Here is a 22716-nt window from a genome sequence, read left to right as displayed (position 1 = left end):
GTGGTCAAAGGGTGAGAGATACTTACCCAATTCGAGATAGGGGATGATTAGGGGGCCGGAATGACTATGCCGTGGTGGGCAATTTAGCCAGGACATAGGGATACACACTACTATTTATGCCCAGGGATCTTTTATGACCACAGACAGGACGTTATCAAGGGTTCATGTTTCCCTGAGGGTACTGAATCCATTCTAAATTTGAAAAGTAGCTAGGGATGGAATATTATTGTATGAGCTCTTTATTAGGGTTTATGTTGAGATTCATGAGAATTTTACTTTCTCCAGACTGACACGTTTGAGACTGGATAGATGGAAGTGTTTTCCCATATTGCCAATAATGTGTTATTCTTAGTATATTACATAACCATTTAGCTCTGATGTACTGAAAAAGTTTTAGTGCCATAAAACATGAGGCTTTAGAAGTAAAATACACAGAGAAGTTGTTTTCAGTAACCCCCATATGCATTGCCATACATATTTACATCATTTATTTATTCATTTTCTGAATGTTGTTATCCAGTTTTTACACTACATGAAGGTTGAGTCTAACCCAGCATTATCATACACATAATAGGATCCATCCCTTCATGGGATGCCAGTCCATTACATCAAACAGTCATCCAAAGAAAATTTAAAGTCATTAATTAACACTTATGTCTATTGAATGGTGAAGACTAAAGATTTGAGAGGTCACGCAAATAGAGACCTAAATAAAGTGCAGACTGCTCTCAAATAGTGAGACGCTTAAGATAAAGTAGCTTCTATACAGCAAAGAAAATAAACAACACAATGCTGAAAAAAAGAAAAGCCTGCTGGACAGTTAAGCGGGAGGACTAATAACAACAAAGTGTGCTCCAAAAGAATTGAGATATCAAATGTGCAAAAGTAAGCACAAGTGGTAAAAAAGGGTTTCAAATGTTAAGGTTTTCAAGAATAAATCCAAAAAGATCAGAAGTGCCGACCACTCTTCTGGTGATGCATTTGTCATTGCAATAAATGACTGCTGAGTCCAGATGACCATGTGACCTTGTGACAGCGCATGAAGACCACTTCACCATATCCCATAATGTCTGTGGAACCTCAAAACTGTTTTAATAATCATGCTTATCCCCTAAGAATTTGTTCTGGGAAAGCAATAACTAAGTATAGAAACACATCCATTTGAGACAAAGGTATTTATTGACACTTTATTTAAGTATTTTTGTATTATTTCTTTATATATTTATTTATTGTATTTAAACAATTACTATGTTTAACAAATGATATTAATGTGTAGTTTGCCTTTTGTGTAGCTTTAATATTTAAAATAATTCAGAAAAAATGTATTAAATAATTTAAAAGTGAAAGAGAAAAAAACATGTTTTAACATATCGAGATAATACATCACTTCTCCACTATTAACTTTTCACAGATCCAGTGATTAGCAGTTTTGCAAGGTGCTGCCAACAATATGCCACCTGCCATTATGCTACCACAGTCACTGCCAGACTTCTCTTGTTGAACAGAATTTTCAAATCTACAAGTAAAAGAAAAAGGAGTTTACACACATGAAAGAACAGATTTGTCTTCAAAACTATGGCACATTGTGTAGATCATAAATGATTACATTAACCTTTATTTACTAATTCATATAAATACATAAGCATATCCTGATGATTTAATAAATAAAAGTCAATGTAATGACTATTAACATAAAACAATCCATAAGTTTATTCTGTAAAATTGTATTTTTAACTAATATTTGCATAATCCTTTTTTGCTTAAACAATTCACATGTATTGAAATCATCTTTTAAGTCCACTCTTCCTAGGCAGCTGCAATAGAAACAAGATGGATCCCAATCATGAAGGAATCCCAGTTTATCTTGGGCCACAATTCATGACATGTTTTGGGATGGTACAAGAAAGGCAGTTTCTGAGGGAATTTCACTGGAAGAACATACAAAAACATGAAGAATATAATTCAGTTTCTATACATGTGTTGATGGATGTTTTTGATTGATCTGTATAGGAGAGGAAGGTGATAAGTCTAAATAGATAAGAGTGGCTAAGATAGAAGAATCTAGCCCAAAGAATACACTTAAAAATTAGACATGTCATGGCACATGTTTTTTAAATCCATGATCAGCTTGAGTACTTTGATTATTACATGTATGGTTTGCATGCCGTTTCCTGATTGTACCTCCTCTTTTGCTGTTCCTGAGGTTGAAACAATTACTTAAATGCATCTGTGTGATATAATCTGCTTTCCAAATATTTGTATTCTGTCTAATTTACTCCTTCTTTACAGTAGTTCAAGATCAAGTAGTATTTGTCATTAGAAGCTGGTAGTTTCAAACTACAAGCTTCTAGTGATGAATACACATGTTCCCTCAGTAAGATTACGGCAATACTACTTTGGGGAGGTCAAGGCTGAAATTATATGACAAAAACCTCACTGAACATAAAGCAAGCAAATAGAAACTGTACTTTAAAGTTAATAGAGATTCCATAGTCCACAAATAACAAAGTTCTTGGCATCTATTTGGTCAACCAATGTAAGACAAACTGGTATTATGTGACTTTTGAAATTCAGGTTACTAGCAATCTCCCACCCTACCAACTCTAGCATAAGTAGAATAAATCAGCTTTGGGACAGGATGATACTAAATGCTCTGAATCTCCAAAATATAAACATAACCCTTCCATTATTCATCTTTGACTCTTTTTTAGGCTAGTATTACTTTTCCCTAGTTCCGTAAGCATGGAACCACCTGTTTGTTCTGAGGATACTTTAACTGTTGTAGATTTGGCTGCTTCTTTTTCCTTCCTAATTTAACAGAGTCTCGGATTTAGTGATAAATTTATGACTCCCTCCAGAGTTTCATCTACACCAAGACTAGCCATATTACCTTAAACCTCAAGGAAATTTTACACTGTCTTCTACATTTTATAGTGAATTACTGATGTTTTATCAAGCTACATCGTGTCTGTTAAAAGTTGTTGATTCATTTTTGTAATGTGTTATTTATTGCTGCTTTACTGATCAGTATTAAGTTTTACTTTTCTGATGTCCATTATGCAGGATTTTTATTAACAACCACTGGTTCACTTTTATCATGTACCAAATTTCTTCAGAACATAAAGAAAAAAAAAAAGAAATTTGACAAACAAGAGAAGCCTGTTTAGTCCATCAAACTTATTTATTTAGCAAATAGCTACAATCTCCCAATATCTCATCCAGAAATGTCTTAAACGTTGTCAAAGTTTATGCTTTGATTACATGTTTTGGTAATTTGTTCTGGATTCGCACAACTCTTTGCATCTGGCTTCAGTCTTAAATGCAATTCCCCTTAAATATACAGTATTACATTAATCACATTTTTTGTCAAAGCAACTGTAACGCATATTCATGAATATTATTCCTATAACTTTAATAAGTTAAATAAGGGAATGTCTCACACTCTGTTGTGGAAAGCTGTTCCATCGATCCAATTCCATTTTTTATTCTCCTTTTTCAATCCAACCCAAGTGTGACCCATAGTGTGATTCAATATGAAATTCTTTAAAGAAAAAATATTGAGAATTTCTACTTAATACATCCTTTTTAATTATGGCACCTTCTCTAAAGTCAGCTCTTACATTGTACACGACACTGCCTGGTTTAGCACTCCTTCCCTCTGATTGTGAATGGAGTAAGTGGTTTAGAAAATTAATGGATGGATAAATGGGAATATTGTCTGTAGGATCCAAGTTGATACAACTACAGTGGTGTGAAAAACTATTTGCCCCCTTCCTGATTTCTTATTCTTTTGCATGTTTGTCACACAAAATGTTTCTGATCATCAAACACATTTAACCATTAGTCAAATATAACACAAGTAAACACAAAATGCAGTTTTTAAATGATGGTGTTTATTATTTAGGGAGAAAAAAAATCCAAACCTACATGGCCCTGTGTGAAAAAGTAATTGCCCCCTTGTTAAAAAATAACCTAACTGTGGTGTATCACACCTGAGTTCAATTTCCGTAGCCACCCCCAGGCCTGATTACTGCCACACCTGTTTCAATCAAGAAATCACTTAAATAGGAGCTGCCTGACACAGAGAAGTAGACCAAAAGCACCTCAAAAGATAGACATCATGCCAAGATCCAAAGAAATTCAGGAACAAATGAGAACAGAAGTAATTGAGATCTATCAGTCTGGTAAAGGTTATAAAGCCATTTCTAAAGCTTTGGGACTCCAGCGAACCACAGTGAGAGCCATTATCCACAAATGGCAAAAACATGGAACAGTGGTGAACCTCCCAGGAGTGGCCGGCCGACCAAAATTACCCCAAGAGCGCAGAGACGACTCATCCGAGAGGTCACAAAAGACCCCAGGACAACGTCTAAAGAACTGCAGGCCTCACTTGCCTCAATTAAGGTCAGTGTTCACGACTCCACCATAAGAAAGAGACTGGGCAAAAACGGCCTGCATGGCAGATTTCCAAGACGCAAACCACTGTTAAGCAAAAAGAACATTAGGGCTCGTCTCAATTTTGCTAAGAAACATCTCAATGATTGCCAAGACTTTTGGGAAAATACCTTGTGGACTGATGAGTCAAAAGTTGAACTTTTTGGAAGGCAAATGTCCCGTTACATCTGGCGTAAAAGGAACACAGCATTTCAGAAAAAGAACATCATACCAACAGTAAAATATGGTGGTGGTAGTGTGATGGTCTGGGGTTGTTTTGCTGCTTCAGGACCTGGAAGGCTTGCTGTGATAGATGGAACCATGAATTCTACTGTCTACCAAAAAATCCTGAAGGAGAATGTCCGGCCATCTGTTCATCAACTCAAGCTGAAGCGATCTTGGGTGCTGCAACAGGACAATGACCCAAAACACACCAGCAAATCCACCTCTGAATGGCTGAAGAAAAACAAAATGAAGACTTTGGAGTGGCCTAGTCAAAGTCCTGACCTGAATCCAATTGAGATGCTATGGCATGACCTTAAAAAGGCGGTTCATGCTAGAAAACCCTCAAATAAAGCTGAATTACAACAATTTTGCAAAGATGAGTGGGCCAAAATTCCTCCAGAGCGCTGTAAAAGACTCATTGCAAGTTATCGCAAACGCTTGATTGCAGTTATTGCTGCTAAGGGTGGCCCAACCAGTTATTAGGTTCAGGGGGCAATTACTTTTTCACACAGGGCCATGTAGGTTTGGATTTTTTTTTCTCCCTAAATAATAAAAACCATCATTTAAAAACTGCATTTTGTGTTTACTTGTGTTATATTTGACTAATGGTTAAATGTGTTTGATGATCAGAAACATTTTGTGTGACAAACATGCAAAAGAATAGAAATCAGGAAGGGGGCAAATAGTTTTTCACACCACTGTACATTACATGAAGAAATTCTGACGTCTGTGCACAAAGCATAATACTGTTTAGGATGAGTTGCAAAATATGTTGCCGATCTCAAACAAAAATATAAGTGTTACAAAATTTAACAAGTGTGATGCTTCTAATATTCTACTATGTAGAAGAGGAGTTAAAGAAAGATGATGGATTTTTTTAAAGGTTTTGGGGAAAATGTGCATGAGGTTATGATTGGTATAAATCTGAATTTTTCCCCTCATGTGTGTTGTGCCTGTTACCAATGTCTTTTAACCATGGGTGAAGTCTACAAGAACCAACTGAAGAAACACATTTGTGCATTGACTGTAGACTATAGTTTACCTTCCTCTTTGTGAATTTCCCATTGGGATTAATAAAGTATCTATCTATCTATCTATCTATCTATCTATCTATCTATCTATCTATCTATCTATCTATCTATCTATCTATCTATCTATCTATCTATCTATCTATCTATCTATCTACAGTAATTGCACTGTAGCAGTAGGCAAAAGGAACATCATACTGTTAACAGCTGATTTCTCCATAAGTAATAAATAAAAGATATATAACATCAAATTGGGCCATTTTCTGTAAATGTTTTTCTGTCTAGTGTCTCCGGTCTTATTTGCAATATAGAACATGTATGGAGTATTGACCTGTTTCTTACAAATGGAGCAACATTACTTACTGTTTCACTTTTTTTTTAAAATTCTACACAAATGTATTTACAGATCCCCCGCCTATCGCAGAAGTTACGTTCCAGACCGATCAGTGAGAGGTGAAAATCCACAATATAGAAAGACCATATAAATAAACATTTTTTTTATAGTTTAAGCCTTAAAATACCCTTTCCACATGCTTTAAACACATGTAAACTTATTAAAACACAATTTGTAAACACATATGATATGTGGATGTCAGGCTAAGGATATGAGTAACATCTCTCTATTATATGAAAAAAATCTTGACAGGGAGACCAGGGAGACGAGGCGTGATCTTCTCGGAAGACAATTTGACGTCCCGCGAGAGACATTTTAACATCACGCAAGAAAAGGCAGTGAGACAAAAAGACAGCTGCTGTACAGGCTTTTAAATTATCGACGTGCATGAGCGAGAAGCAGAACACGCATCTTGGCGGAAGCAGCACAAAGCTAGTACCTGATTTGTTCACTTCTCCTTAGCGTATGTTCAGCTCCCCCCCTTCACAAGGCAAGCGGGAGAGACACGAAGTAGCAGGAGTGTAGCGCTCCTCCAGGGGGATTGAGTGAAGTGAACGAGACCAGATCATCTCGGAGAGACACTTTGACAACACGCGAGACTAGACATTACAACCTTAGGAAGCAAAACCTGTGAGGCGGTGACTTTTGCACATCACGCCCTACTTACAAACAATTTAAAACAAGTTCACGGACATTTACCTAGCAGTTGTTGGAATGCTTTTGGCAGATACACTTCAGGTGCTCCCAGCTCTTAAAACAATGACAAGCTAGGGAACATGCAGTTCGCCAGCAGCAGCTGCAGCAAGCCAGCAGATGATCTGAGCATATCTCCTTAGTGTGCGTTCAGCCCTTACCCCTCCCCCCCTTCAGAACGCTAGTAGCAGAGATGTGAATTGGCAAAAGGACAGCTGCTTTACAGGCTTTTAAATGATCGATGTGCAGAGCAACAAGCAGAACACGTACCTTGGCAGAAGCAGCACAAAGCCATTAGCTGATATGTCTACTTCTCCTTAGCGTGCGTTCAGCCCCCCATCCTTCACAACGCTATCGGCAGAGACGTGAAGTGGCAAAAGGACAGCTGCTATACAGGCTTTTAAATGATTGATGCAGCTGAACCGATCACATCTCTTTAGCGTGTGTTCAGACCCCCCTTCACAACATGAGCACCGGGGGTGGGTGAGCGAAGCGAGGAGGGGCGAAGCCCCCTAGTAATAATAATAATAATAATAATAAATCTGCGATGTAGCGGGGGCGTGTTAGCTGAACTGCAATATAGCGGGGGATCACTGTATAACATTTTTGAAATATTTCCACTTAGTAAATGATATGAATATTTGAAAAATAAACATACACTAACTATTAAAGAACAAATAGTTTATATATCCTACAAAAGGTTCCATAGTGAACAAAATATACTCTGAACATAGTATCTTGAATATAAAAATAAAATAGAGAAGAGCTATACCATTTCCTCAGTTTTCTTAATAATAGTGAGGTTTGAACTTTGCTTCTTGCAAAAGCTGTCTGCAAAATCCCATCCTTTTTTGTTTGTTTCAAAATAATATGATTTTCCATTGTGATCCAGCCATTGTTGTTTTTTAGTACTCTCTGTAAATTAAAAACAGCATATAAGTAAATTAAGTGTTAAAGATATACCTAAAAAACAAGAAATATATCATTGTATCGCCATCAGGTTGTATGCAAAAACAAGAAAAATAGAATATTAAATCCATCCATCCATCCATTTTCCAACCCGCTGAATCCGAACACAGGGTCACGGGGGTCTGCTGGAGCCAATCCCAGCCAACACAGGGCACAAGGCAGGGAACCAATCCTGGGCAGGGTGCCAACTCACCGCAGGACACACACAAACACACCCACACACCAAGCACACACTAGGGCCAATTTAGAATCGCCAATCCACCTAACCTGCATGTCTTTGGACTGTGGGAGGAAACCGGAGCGCCCGGAGGAAACCCACGCAGACACGGGGAGAACATGCAAACTCCACGCAGGTAGGACCCGGGAATCGAACCCAGGTCTCCAGGTGTCCCAACTGCGAGGCAGCAGCGCTACCCACTGCGCCACCGTGCCGCCCAAAATATTAAATATATATTTTAAAATACTTCAGAATAGCAAGTTACCTGCAAATGTCGTCACACTCCTCTCCCGTGCTATTTATGTATTTGTCTACCCCTAGGATGGCTGTCATGTTACTCTGTACACATTATGAATGCAGCCATTAGTGCCCTCTTCTGGCACATCCGCATGCAGCTTTTCAAAGACTACAAATGAAATCAATTACAGTATTTCACAAAGGTTTTTGCTTATTACATCCCTTTTTTAATTTAGGTTTGCTTCAGCTGGACAATTTTAATGCTTTCAGAAACACTGTATACAGGTACTGGATAGCACAATCAAAAGCTACTGTCAGCATTTTTGTGTTTATTTAATTATTTTGTTAATAATATAGACAAATGATACTAAAATGTTTGTTTAGCAGAGTTGAAAAACTGTATCAAATTTCCCTGGAATGGGATTCACGCTGGTAGCCCTGCTCTCTCACAGTAAGGCAACCAGTGTTTCAGGTCCTCTCTCTGTGGAGTTTGCATATTCTTCCCATGTCTGTGTGAGCTTCCTCCTGGTGCCCCAGTTTCCTGCCACAAAGACATGAAGGTTAGATGGTTTGGTGATGCTAAATTGGCCATAGTGGGTGTGTGAGTGTGTTCCCCTGCCATAGACTGGTGCCCTGTCCAGGGGATTTTTCTGCATTGTGCCCTCTCCTTGTTGGGATAGGCTCCAGTGCCCCACAGCCCTTCTAATAATAAGTGAGCTTAGAAAATTATATGATAGGGTATTTTCCTGGAACACTTTTTTTCTGTATAGTCCAAAAGACATGATACGCTTAGTGGCCTATTTGGTGTAACAACAACCCACAATACAGTATGTGATAAATACCTTTTTACATTTATTCCCTGATTTCATATTTTTCCAAATAATACAACCATATGGCCTTTACCAGAGAATTATTAAAAGACATTTGGTTTATTTATCTGCAGCCAGATCAAATATACTTTTTTCACATTATATTTTGATGAATAGTAAACAAAGCTGATACCTGGCCATATAGGCACCTACTATGGGGTTGGACTGCAAAACATTGGGTAAATTCCCTCAAGTCTGGAGGAATGCAAGAGAAAATTCACGTTGGGAACATTACATAGAAAAATCCATACCATCTAAATTAATACCCCACCCAAAAATATATAACTTTATTTGTTACTCTCGATCAATAAATGAGGGGGAGAGGCAGCTCTTCAATTCAAAAGCTCATTCCTGTGTAAATATGTTTCCCCTGCATGTACTGCTCTGATTTTCTGAAACTATTTTAGAAAAAATTGTATGTGCTTTGCCCACTTTGAGCATATGACTGAATGATTTCACTTGTGGATTATATGTCAGAGTTATGTGAGATTTTATTATGACTGTTTTTATATTGTTCACTGTGGTCAAACGTTGGTCTCCAAAGGCACCTATTCTGTCAGAAAGCTTGTTATATATGGATGTACATTTAGAGTTAATGCTGTAGTGAAAAATTCAGGACCCCATAAAAATCATATTGTAAATAACTCTTCAGTCTTTAATCAATGTATATGATTTAAATTTAGTCTGTTCAGTAAGGAAGGGTGCATTTTGCATCAAAATTAGTAACAAGCCATTTAATGAAGTGGACAGTTGTAGAATGCAACCAAGCTCACAATATTATAGGACAGAGAGATACACGAAAGCACAGTGCAGTAAAACAATGATATAGACATCAGTGATATTTCAGTTGTTATATTAATTGTAGTTTTAATTTTTATTTTTTTTATAAAATTAAATTTTATTTTTATTTCGTTCTAGTTTTCAGTGGAGTCAACTATTTTTATTTAGTTCTGTGTTTAAAATTTTAGTTTTTATTCTATTTAGTTCTGGCCTTTTTACATAATATTAGTACAATTTTAGTTTTTTTTTTTCTGTTGCAAGACCACAAATGCTGGCCCACACATATTTCAATGCAAGTTATGTTTCAGTTGACAAAATACACTCACAGTTCATAATGCCGTTAAACACAGCTTGACTATCAATGAGCAAACAGATTAAGTGCCTAATAAGTATAGTCAGCAAGGTCAAATGTTTCAACCCAAGAAACCAGTCTGTGCAAGCACATTGCTGTTAAGCTTTAAACAAGCACACATTTTGAGAGATTTGTTTATGCTGCAAGGACATTCATTGCATAGAGAGCCACACAGTGAAAATATTCGTTTGACGATCTCCTTTAATGAAGGTGCACAGACAAGGTCCTCGGCCACTGGCACCAGCAGACTGTGTGTTGCCAATTTCTGTTGCCAGTACTGAAGCAGTAATGTGCGGTGAGGTTCATGGCTGGCGAGGCACTGACTCCTTCAGAGTCAGATTTACAAATATATGAACCCAAAAGAGTAACATATTTACTATTCATTTCGTAGCATGCACATTGACTACTGGTTATGTTGCATATCTTATCAGCATTCTTTACACACACAAAGGTAAGGCTCATATTTGGCTAAGAAAGAACGTTACATTTATAGCAGCGAGAGAGAGCAGAGAGAGCGCATTTGCTCTGCACTCTCAATTTGTTCTAAATTTGCCATTGCAATTCCACAATTCAAAGTATAGAGTGGTGTATAAAAAATGAATTTCAATTGAAATGTTTAGTTGTTTTTGAAAGCTTTTAATTCTGATACTTTAATAAATTTTAATACAGACTTTTCAGCAAAAGGATAACAAGAAAAACAAAAGAATATTTTACTTAAGGTCAAAATTTAGTTTTTAAATATTGGATTTTTTTTTCTTAGACTTATTCCATTTTTTTATAAAATTTAAAACAGTTTATGGTCTTACCTTTATTTGTAAATGAAGTCCATGCGCCTATTCTTCTCCACGAAAATCTCCGTCAATTTTTTGTAAAAGTCCTCCTTATTTTCCTTTAGTTTTAAAAGTCTTAATCTTCCATTTCGGCAGTCAGTCGAAACAAAAGATAAAAATAAAAGGACCGCTGCAGTGCACTTGACTTTCAGATATTGCTAACTTATTGGCACCTAGAGCCTCTGTGTAGAAGAACAGCAACAACAAGCACCTGTTCAGTGCAACATGGTACTGTCTGCCTCACCTTGTGCCTTTTCACTGCGGTTTTATGTTCCATCAGCAAGACTAAATATGTCACACACATTTCATTAAAGATATTAGCCAGACTGTGGAAAGTCAGGGTGTATAATAAACATGTGTGAAAACATTATATTGGCGACATACAGAACCAGAAGAAAAGGGCTTTTAAAGGCGGTGATCAGCATGAGCTCAAGTGTGTGCAGAAGGAACTTCAAGTCCAGCTCAGGGCGGCGAAGGAGCAGTACAGGAGAAAGCTGGAGCAGAAGTTGCAGAATAACAACATGAAGGAAGTGTGGAATGGGATGAAGATCATCACTGGCTGCAGCTCGAAGTGGGGTACCACCATCGAGAGAGACGTGAAGAGAGCAAACCAAATGAACAATTTCTTTAACAGGTTTGACCACCCTAACCCACTCTCACTCTCACCTCGGAGTACTGCACCCTCCACACATCCTTCTGCTGATACCAGCATAGGAGAGACATCCCCACCCATAATTACAACAGCGCAAGTGAGCAGAGAGCTGAGGAGACTTCGTGCCAGCAAAGCAGCGGGTCCAGATGGAGTATCGCCATGACTGCTGAAGGTCTGTGCATCGGAGCTGGGGGGTCCTCTACAGGGCATCTTCAACCTAAGCCTGGAACAGGGGAGAGTCCCGAGGCTTTGGAAAACATCTTGCATCACCCCAGTCCCAAAGGTATCACTCCTAGCGAGCTGAATGACTTCCGGCCTGTTGCTCTGACATTGCATGTGATGAAGACCATGGAGAGGCTGCTGCTTCATCACCTGAGGCCACAGGTTCAACACGCCCTCAACCCTCTGCAGTTTGCATATCAGGAGAAGGTGGGAGCGGAGGATGCCATCATCTATATGCTACACCGATACCTCTCCCACTTGGACAGAGGCAGTGGTGCTGTAAGAATTATGTTTCTAGACTTCTCTAGCGCCTTAAACACAATCCAACCTCTGCTCCTTAGGGACAAGCTGACAGAGATGGGAGTAGATTCATACCTGGTGGCATGGATCGTGGACTATCTTAAAGACAGACCTCAGTATGTGCGTCTTGGGAACTGCACGTCTGTCATTGTGGTCAGCAACACAGGAGCGCCACAGGGGACTGTACTTTCTCCGGTCCTGTTCAGCCTATATACATCGGACTTCCAATATAACTCGGAGTCCTGCCACATGCAAAAGTTCGCTGATGACACTGCTATCGTGGGCTGCATCAGGAGTGGGCAGGTGGAGGAGTATAGGGACCTAATCAATGACTTTGTTAAATGGTGCGACTCAAACCACCTACACCTGAACACCAGCAAAACCAAGGAGCTGGTGGTGGATTTTAGGAGGCCCAGACCCCTCATGGACCCCGTGATCATCAGAGGTGACTGTGTGCAGATGGTGCAGACCTATAAATACCTGGGAGTGCAGCTGGATGATAAATTAGACTGGACTGCCAATACTGATGCTCTGTGTAAGAAAGGACAGAGCCGGTTATACTTCCTTAGAAGGCTGGAGTCCTTCAACATCTTCAATAAAATGCTGCAGATGTTCTATCAGACGGTTATGGTGAGCACCCTCTTCTACGCGGTGGTGTGCTGGGGAGGCAGCATTAAGAAGAACAACGCCTCACGTCTGGACAAACTGGTGAGGAAGGCAGGCTCTATTGTTAGCATGGAGCTGGACAGTTTGACATCTGTGGAAGAGCGACGGGTGCTAAGCAGGCTCCTATCAATTATGGAGAATCCACTGCATCCACTAAACAGTGTCATCTCCAGACAGAAGAGCAGCTTCAGTGACAGACTGCTGTCTCTGTCCTGCTCCACTGACAGACTGAGAAGATCGTTCATCACCCAAACTATGCGACTCTTCAATTCCCCCCGGGGGATTGGTGGTGGGGTAAACATTAACATTATACAAAGTTATTTTTTTTTTACCTGCATTATTATCAATCTTTAATTTAATATTGTTTTTTGCATCAGTATGCTGCTGCTGGAGTATGTGAATTTCCCCTTGGGATTAATAAAGTATCTATCTATCTATCTATCTATCTATCTATCTATCTATCTATCTATCTATCTATCTATCTATCTATCTATCTATCTATCTATCTATCTATCTATCTATCTATCTATCTATCTGTCTATCTGTCTGTCTATCTATCTATCTGTCTGTCTGTCTGTCTGTCTGTCTGTCTGTCTGTCTGTCTGTCTATCTATCTATCTATCTACTGTATCTACAGAGAGACAGCAACAGGCAGGCGCCATTTGCATGCATCAACCCAGTGCAGTGCAGCTACCCCTCGTGTTTTTCCCATGTATTTGAACAGGAAATGTGCAAATTCAGTGATTTTGACAATAAAAATATTCAAAATTATTGGAATCATACAGAAAGCAAATTTATAGCACAGACCAGTGGACAAATTTATTTTATGTTATCATTATTAGTTTTTGTACTTTTCATGATGACAGGTGAGGCTCTGCCTGCCTCCCCCGATTGCATGTCCCTGTACTGAAGTGCAGTCATGGTGCCAGAGAAGTGCTGGACTTCCACTAAGTACTGATCCAGTTGGTCCTGCACTGAAACTCCAAGACTCTTTTCTGCTTCTCACATGCTACATTTGCTTTTATTATCATCTGCGCTGTAATTAAAGTATTTCCAAATGTTACTTTCTCGCTTTCTTCCCGCAAACATCTGTGCAAAACTCACCATTGTCAACCACAAGTGCTGACTGCTTCAACCCAAAGAGTCAAATGTGCTCAACAAACAAACAATGGTCATTTACAGAAATTGTGCCACGTGACTATAGTAAGCCCAAGGTACGAGATCACCGCATAGTAAACAGCGCAATGTAACTGAAGGCTCAGGGTGGCCTACAAACAACCCCTCTGCACGATTGAACCGGACTGAATGAAAATGCTATTGCTGTTTTTTTTGTTTTTACTCAATTTTCGTTCTTGTTTTAGTTCATTCAAATATCACTAATTTTTAATTTTATTTAGTTTTAGTTTCTCTGTTTGCCTTAATTTCAGTTCTCGTTCTTCTTCTTCTTTCGGCTGCTCCCGTTAGGGGTTGCCACAGCGGATCATCTTCTTCCATATCATTCTGTCCTCTGCATCTTGCTCTGTTACACCCATTCACCTGCATGTCCTCTCTCACCACATCTATAAACCTTCGTTTAGGCCTCCCTCTTTTCCTCTTCCCTGGCAGCTCCATCTTTAGCATCCTTCTCCCAATATACCCAACATCTGTCCTCTGCACATGTCCAAACCAACGCAATCTCGCCTCTCTGACTTTGTCTCCCAACTGTCCAACTTGAGCTGACCCTCTAATGTACTCATTTCTAATCCTGTCCATCCTCGTCACACCCAGTGCAAATCTTAGCATCTTTAACTTTGCTACCTCCAGCTCTGTCTCCTGCTTTCTGGTCAATACCACTGTCTCCAACCCATATAACATAGCTGGTCTCACTACCGTCCTGTAGACCTTCCCTTTCACTCTTGCTGATACCCGTCTGTCACAAATTACTCCTGACACTCTTCTCCACCCATTCCACCCTGCCTGCACTCTCTTTTTCACCTCTCTTCCACAATCCCCATTACTCTGTACTGTTGATCCCAAGTATTTAAACTCATCCACCTTCGCCAACTCTACTCCCATGCATCCTCACCACTCCACTGACCTCCCTCTCATTTACACACATGTAGTCTGTCTTATTCCTACTGACCTTCATTCCTCTCCTCTCCAGAGCATATCTCCACCACTCCAGGGTCTTCTCAACCTGCTCCCTAGTATCGGTACAGATCACAATGTCATCAGCAAACATCATAGTCCACAGGGACTCCTGTCTAATCTCGTCTGTCAACCTGTCCATCACCATTGCAAATAAGAAAGGGCTCAGAGCCGATCCCTGATGTAATTCCACCTCCAACTTGAATGCATCCGTCACTCCTACCGCAGACCTCACCACTGTCACACTTCCCTCATACATATCCAGTACAACTCTTAGGTACTTCTCTGCCACTCCTGATTTCCTCATATAATACCACGGCTCCTTTCGAGGCACCCTGTCATATGCTTTCTCCAGGTCCACAAAGACACAATGTAACTCCTTCTGGCCTTCTGCTCTTTCTTGTCATGAAACCATACTGCTGGTCACTAATCATCACCTCACTTCTTAACCTAGCTTCCACTACTCTTTCCCATAACTTCATGCTGTGGCTCATCGATTTTATTCCCCTGTAGTTACTGCAGTCCTGCACATCCCCCTTATTCTTAAATTTCGGCACCAGTACACTTCTTCTCCACTCCTCAGGCATCCTCTCACTTTCCAAGATTCCATTAAACAATCTGGTTAAACACTTCACTGCTATCTCTCCTAAACACCTCCATGCTTCTATAGGTATGTCATCCGGACCAATGGCCTTTCCATTTTTCATCCTCTTCATAGCTGTCCTTACTTTCTCCTTGCTAATCCATTTCACTTCCTGATTCACTATCTCCACATCATCCAACCTCTTCTCTCTCTCGTTCTCTTCATTCATCAGCCACTCAAAGTACTCTTTCCATCTGCACAACATACTCTTCTCGCTTGTGAGTACGTTTCCATCTTTACCCTTTATCACCCTAACCGGCTGCACATCTTCCTCAGCTCGGTCCCTCTGTCTAGCCAATCGGTACATGTCCTTTTGTCCCTCCTTAGTGTCCAACCTCTCATACAACTCATCATACACTTTTTCTTTAGCCTTCGCCACCTCTCTCTTCACCTTGCGCCTTATCTCCTTGTACTCTTGTCTACTTTCTGCATCTCTCTGACTATCCCACTTCTTCTTTGCCATCCTCTTCCTCTGTATACTCTCCTGTATTTTCTCATTCCACCACCAGGTTTCCTTTTCCTCCTTCCTCTGTCCAGATGTCACGCCAAGCACCCTTCTTGCTGTCACCCTTACTGTATCTGCTGTAGTTTCCCAGCTGTCTGGTAACTCTTTACTGCCACCTAGTGCCTGTCTCACCTCCTCCCTAAACTCAACATTGCAGTCTTCCTTTTTCAACTTCCCCCATTGATCCTTGGCTCTGCCCTCACTCTCTTCCTCTTCTTGATCTCCAACATCATCCTACAGACCACCATTCTATGCTGCTTAACTACACTTTCCCCTGCCACCACTTTGCAGTCTTCAATCTCCTTCAGATCAACTCTTCTGCATAGGATGTAATCTACCTGTGTGAATCTTCCTCCACTCTTGTACGTAACCCTATGTTCCTCCCTCTTCTTAAAATATGTATTCACCATAGCCATGTCCATCCTTTAGGCAAAATCCACTATCCTCTGACCTTCTTCATTCCTCTCCTTGACACCATACCTACCCATCACCTTCTCATCACCACTGTTCCCTTCACCAACATGCCCATTGAAATCTGCTCCAATCACCACTTTCTGTCCTTTGGGTACACTGTTCATCATTTCATCCAACTCACTCCAAAGATCTTCTTTCTCACCCATTGTACACCCAACTTGCGGTGCATATGCAATAACAACAATCATCATTACACCATGAATTTCCAGCTTCATAATCATTACTCTGCCTGACACTCTTTTCACCTTCAAAACACTCTTGACATACTGTTCCTTCAGAATAATCCCTACCCCATTTCTCCTCCCATCCACACCATGATAGAACAATTTGAATCCACCTCCGATCCACCTGGCCTTACTCCCCTTCCATTTAGTCTCTTGCATGCACAATATATCAACTTTCCTTCTCTCCATCATATCTGCTAACTCTCTCCCCTTACCAGTCTTACTGCCAACATTCAAAGTTCCTACCCTCAGTTCCACTCTCTTTACTTTCCTTCTCTCCTCCTGCCTCCGGACACATCTCCCCCCTCTTCTTCTCCTTCTTTTTCTTTAGCCAGCAGTAGCCCAATTTCTGCCAGCACCCTGTTGGGTAACAGTACTGGTGGCAGTCGTTGTTAACCCGGGGCTTGACCGATCAGGTATGGAAATTTGTATTATTGTCCGCATATTGATTTGGCAAAATTTTACACTGGATGCCCTTCCTGATGTAACCCTCCCCATTTATCCGGGCTTGGGACTGGCACGAAGAAACACACTGGTTTGTGCATCCCCTGTGGCTGGGTTCTTGTAAAATGAAAAACAATATTTTTATTTCTAGTTCCCATTTTCATTTTGAAAATATCACTGATAGACACATGCATGAATTTATTTATTTCCTCTATTCAGTTAGTTTTACAAATGTTGCTTGGTACAAGATGCACTGTGATTGCTATGAACTGCTTATAATCAATGATCTCGAGAAAGAACATAGAGCTAAACACTTTTTTTAAAGTGTCGCTTAAACATTTGCTTTGTTTTTATTTAATGATAATTCAACTGCTGCAATTTGATGCAAGTCCTTAAAGAATTTCTTTCTTTTTCTATGATGTAAATGCATCAGATGGGTGCGCTGATAGTTCTGAAAGCGCATAAAACACAAATGAATCTGATTTTCAGGGGGCTGTAAATTTTTCAGTACACAACCCTTCCAGAAGTTTGCTGCCAATGCGCACATGCCAAACGTAGGCAAAGATCACCATCACTTTTAAAATGAAACTGTGGTAGTGTGAATGTAACCTTAATTTAATTCAGGATCTCAGAGTTTCCTAGCCTTTTCCATTCCCATTGGGTTCCAGTCAGAAAGCGAACATTGATGATGGACCAATTTTTTAAAAAGATGTGTTTTAAAACAGGGAAACAATAAACTTGCACCCTTTTACTGTATATCAAGCAGTATATTTCACAGTAGGTTTTACATGTGTGTTGTTATCAGAGAAGACACCTGCAGGAAAATGTTGTAATTTAGATGTTAAACAGCACTTGCTGGATTTCTTGCTTTTTTTAGTTTTTCAATGCTTAAACTATTTGTGTTTTTAACAGATTACCCTAAAGAAATATTTTGCAATTTAATCCTTTTAACATTACAATGGTTTGGTAGTATTTCTGTTTTCACTTGACTTTTGGCACTACAAGAAAAATATAGAATGAATTATTTCATTTAAATAATAAAAATAATGTATTTACTGAATCCTGTTTAGTGTTAATTGTTTCACAGTATGCTAAGACATAATGATTATTAGTTGCTACAAAAAAATAACGCATTTGAATTTCAACAAGTAAGGCAACCGTTTACCTGCACTTGCCTGCTCAGCCACAAAGTCCCTGTTGTGAGTGTTCTGTGCTGAACTGGTTGTTTGGGTTTCTTGATCTAAAACAAATTCATTATTAAGTTTAATTACATATTTTCTTTATTTCACATTCAATTTACGTGTACTTATTTAATCACATTTGTTAAACAATATATTGTCTTCTGTGGTGGGTTGGCACCCTGCCCGGGATTGGTTCCTGCCTTGTGCCCTGTGTTGGCTGGGATTGGCTCCAGCAGATCCCCGTGACCCAGTGTTCGGATTCAGCGGGTTGGAAAATGGATGATTGGATGGATATAGTGTCTTAGATTATTAGTAGCTTCCAAAAATAACAAAAAAGTTAAGATGAACAATGCATTAACTGTTCAAGTGGAAAGGATGAAAAGTGAAGCTGTTGCATCAAGAGCAGATACTGTAGGTTTAAAAAGAATGAGAAGTATGTAGGGAAAAAAACCTGAATATGAGCTTGAATCTGACCATACCTGAAGGCAAAGTACAATGTTAAAGTCATGTTTGTAATAGAAATTTCAGCTATTAAATTTGAACATTTCGTCTATTATGGAGTAGAGGGTCACAATCATTTGTAGGTGAGTTTACATTACATGATTAATACCTTCAAATATATATAAATATATATATAAATAATTAATAATAATAATAATAATTTTTTGCATTTATATAGCGCTTTTCTCAAAATAATGCCTTCAAAGCCCCCATTCAGCAGATACAGTTCCTCAAGAAGGACAATGGGGACTGGCAAAAAATAATACAAATATGTGTAACATCTAGCTATATGATGCCCCAAAAGAAGTTAATCCTAAAACAGCCATTTTATTTGGCAATGTTTAGGTACAAATAAAAGAGCAGATTTTCAGATACTGTGCTTCACCGTAATTTTATTAGTGTGTTTGTGGTTTGCCATTGGTTCATACAACAAGCTATCACATTTAGCACATTTGCAACATGGTAACAGGAAGTGGTCAACTATGAACCCATGATGCCAGACTCAGAAGCAGCTCCATGCAGCTTGAACTAATAGGCAAACTCTCATATTGATGTGAGCAGGGAGAGCTACTAAGCACTTCAAGTGAGGTGTCCCTGGTGATGTCAGCTGAGCTCTCTATGACTAGGCCTCCACCTTTTTGCACAGTTTGAAATGTTTTTATATAAAATAAGTAATGAAGTATAAATATTTATATATATTTATATAATTTAATAGTCCTGATTTGACCAATAACACATTTTTTGTTTCAGTTCCTAGTCAAATTACAAAATCAAGATAATGAGAATACAGAGAAAATCATGAATAATAAATAGAATTACAGAGACTAGCTTGATATTAATAAACACAAATAATCTCAGTATCTTTTTTATGGCTTTGGAATCTGGGTTCTATTAGTTTATTATGACAAACATATGTGGCATGTACTACAGTAAATATGTTAGGAGTAATTAACAAGCACACAAAAAAGCTCTGTGGCTGCAGGTTTTTGTTCCAATCATCTTCTGTTTTTAATTGGACTACTGGGCTAATTAAGTGATGTGTTATTTCTCAGATTCTGTGTTTTGTGAACAATATAGAAATTAGAAAACTAAGTTTGATAAAAACATTTTATTAAAATGTAGTAAGCAGTGTAAGAAGAACGACCATAAGACATTGCGAAGGGTTGGGGCAGCCACCTGTATAATTTTTCCCGGCTGCAAAACTGATGCCAAAGCACAGACATGTTCATACAACAGAGTCCAAAACAGAACTCATTCATTCTACACAAGATGGCAGCTTTAAAGGCCGTAGAGGAAGTGATGTCATCATGACCGGCACCGGAAGTGATGTCGTTGGCTGCCCCAGAGCCTGGTGGGATTTCCCTAGAATGGTCTACAAAACATTGAGAGGGAGAATTAGTGCACCTTGCCACCCACTGATCTGGCATGGAATTACATGTACTCAAGCCCTTTAGTTGTCTCCTAAACACATGTGTGTGGCAGCAGTTATATAGGAATAATGAATTTTGTTTCTTTTTAACAATATTTTCTTTTTGATTTTCATTCTACTTTTCCAGGTGTTGTAATTGTTTAATTAATCCATTATTTACTAATTAGTGGGTCTGACGCTAAAGTAGTTGCACCCTTTGATTATTTAGTGTTGCTTGTCAGTGTGTCTGCTCTGCTCATTTTTAATTGTCATTAATAAGATACAACGAAGGTGAAAAACTGCACAGAGAAAGGACAAAATATAATGAAATCAGCAAAAGAGAGTTAAGCATTTAAATCTATAGCAAATATTTCTAAATGGCTTATAAATGTAAAAATCATGCTGCTGTGCTTTTCTGAATGTAGAATAAAAGAAAACAAATGCCAGCTAATTAAATGAGCTCAGTGTTATCAGGTGTTATCACTTATTAGGAAGCTGGTTGGAACAAAAACCTGCAGCCACAGTGCATCCCCAGGACTGAGTTTGGGAAACACTGTTCTACAGTATTAGGTAAAATTCATTAGTTTTCTGAAGCTCGTTCTTTTAACAACACTGAACATGACTCAGACTCCAGGCATGAATTGAATGGCAAACCTTTTGCAGGGTAGATGTTTTCAAACACAGATTAGCTTTATACACAAATCATGTGGAACTGGAGAGGAAAATTATATGGACATGGAGAAAATGTGCAAAGTTCATAAACACTGTGTCTGGGCTGGGATTGGAACCTGGAGCTGTGGATCTATAAGACATCAGCACCGATTACTATTGTATGTTACCTCATTTTAAACAGTAATGTCAAAACCTGCTACTTTGACAGATCAGAAAACAATAACATTTAAATGAAAAGATATATACAAATACTCACAGTCACTTGTATTTTGTGTAAAGCCTAGGGAATCTGTAAAGTCAATTATTAAATAGAGCATTTACAATTTGATAACACAATGTATGTAGCTGGTATTTAACATTTAAAAATTTCACAGAGCAAGCAAGTATACAGTAACACATGTGAATTTTATTCTTTCATTTCCTGAAACTACTTATTGCAGTTCAGGGTTGCAGAGAATCACAGCCTACAATAAACACACCAGGTAGGTGTATGATGGGATAATGTTCACTGAGGAAGATATAGTTTTGCAAAGTGTAACATTGTTGGATATAAGCCTGTTATGAGGCCAGGAAAACACCATGCAGTGTTATACTGTTTTTATATTGTGGATCAGATGATGACAGCACCTTGTTGAAAAAATGGTGCTGAATTGCCAGCTCAGTCTTTTATGCCAAATGTTTGTCTGGATGTTAGTGGTAGAGGTAATACTGAAGGGGATGAGCATCATTGGCTGTTAAGGATAAACCTGGTCTCAGATGTAACATGCAAAAATATATATATCTCCTTTTATAAGTTAAAGTAGGGCAGAATATGAAAATGGGAATTGAGGTATGTAAAAATTAAATACAAAGATCAAAGTAGATTTTAAATGTATTAAAGTAGTTAAATTATTTTACTAAAAAAATTTTCACTTAATATTGAATAAAGTTATTTCATGTAGAGATATCCTTCTCTGTGAACTCCATCAGAAACAATGCAGGACTAGGAACAACTTACAGTACTTTGATAAAATGACAATTTACTTTATTTGTCTTGTAGGCTAGTGAAGCATACAAAGCACAAAATTAAGTGAAAAAAAGACATAATAGATAAATAATTATCATAATCCATGAAGGCAGTGCGACATTGTGGGTAGAGAGTTAGATTATAACCCTAAAAACCAGTTTAGTTCCTGCCTTTTACTTATATGCTCCAAAAATGAAAAATATTTAAACAAAAAAATGAATCCTGATACTACATTCACCATAGGGCAAAGACATCAGCCAAATATACAATCATGGATAAAAATACAACAACAAAAAAAAATATTTTATGGTTCATTTCTTTCAATATAACCTAAATCTAAATTTAAATGTGCAAAGTGTTACAAAAAAAAAAATATTGATTATTTTGTTATTACTTACAAATGTGTTCTGTACTGACATGTACAGTAATACAGTAATATAAGAAGACTGACATCAGTACAAAGCAGAAATCAGCAAAGTGATATAATTATTATTACACATTTTCTCAGACATCTTATAATAAAGTATATACTGTATATATATATATTTTTTTTTTTATTAATTTTATTATATCACGTTATCATTATTATATAAATATTTAGTGGCTGTGGAAACCAAGCAAAAAAGCACATGTATATCAAATGTGGTGGTGCAAATGTCCTCA

At 38.4% G+C, this 22716-nt stretch overlaps 1 protein-coding gene across 1 annotated transcript; it reads right to left on the bottom strand.

Annotated features, from left to right (window-relative positions):
• Positions 1–1196: 1196 nt before the first annotated feature.
• Positions 1197–18519, bottom strand: LOC114657237 (asialoglycoprotein receptor 2-like). The gene is made up of 4 exons (XM_051932007.1): positions 18451–18519; positions 7547–7689; positions 3441–3541; positions 1197–1516 (listed from the first exon to the last, which is right to left on the bottom strand). The coding sequence occupies exons 2-4, from the start codon at positions 7547–7549 to the stop codon at positions 1384–1386; spliced, it is 237 nt and encodes a 78-aa protein (XP_051787967.1). The 5' UTR covers positions 7550–7689; positions 18451–18519; the 3' UTR covers positions 1197–1383.
• Positions 18520–22716: the final 4197 nt, after the last annotated feature.

Source organism: Erpetoichthys calabaricus, chromosome 9, assembly GCF_900747795.2.
Source record: "Erpetoichthys calabaricus chromosome 9, fErpCal1.3, whole genome shotgun sequence".
Taxonomy (NCBI): domain Eukaryota; kingdom Metazoa; phylum Chordata; class Cladistia; order Polypteriformes; family Polypteridae; genus Erpetoichthys; species Erpetoichthys calabaricus.
This window is presented reverse-complemented; position numbering and strand designations above follow the sequence as displayed.

Coding starts and splice junctions, on each gene's coding strand:
- LOC114657237 (XM_051932007.1), bottom strand. Junction 1,517..3,440: donor ACAGCTTTCCACAACAGAGT/GTGAGACATTCC, acceptor TTTTACTTGTAG/ATTTGAAAATTCTGTTCAAC.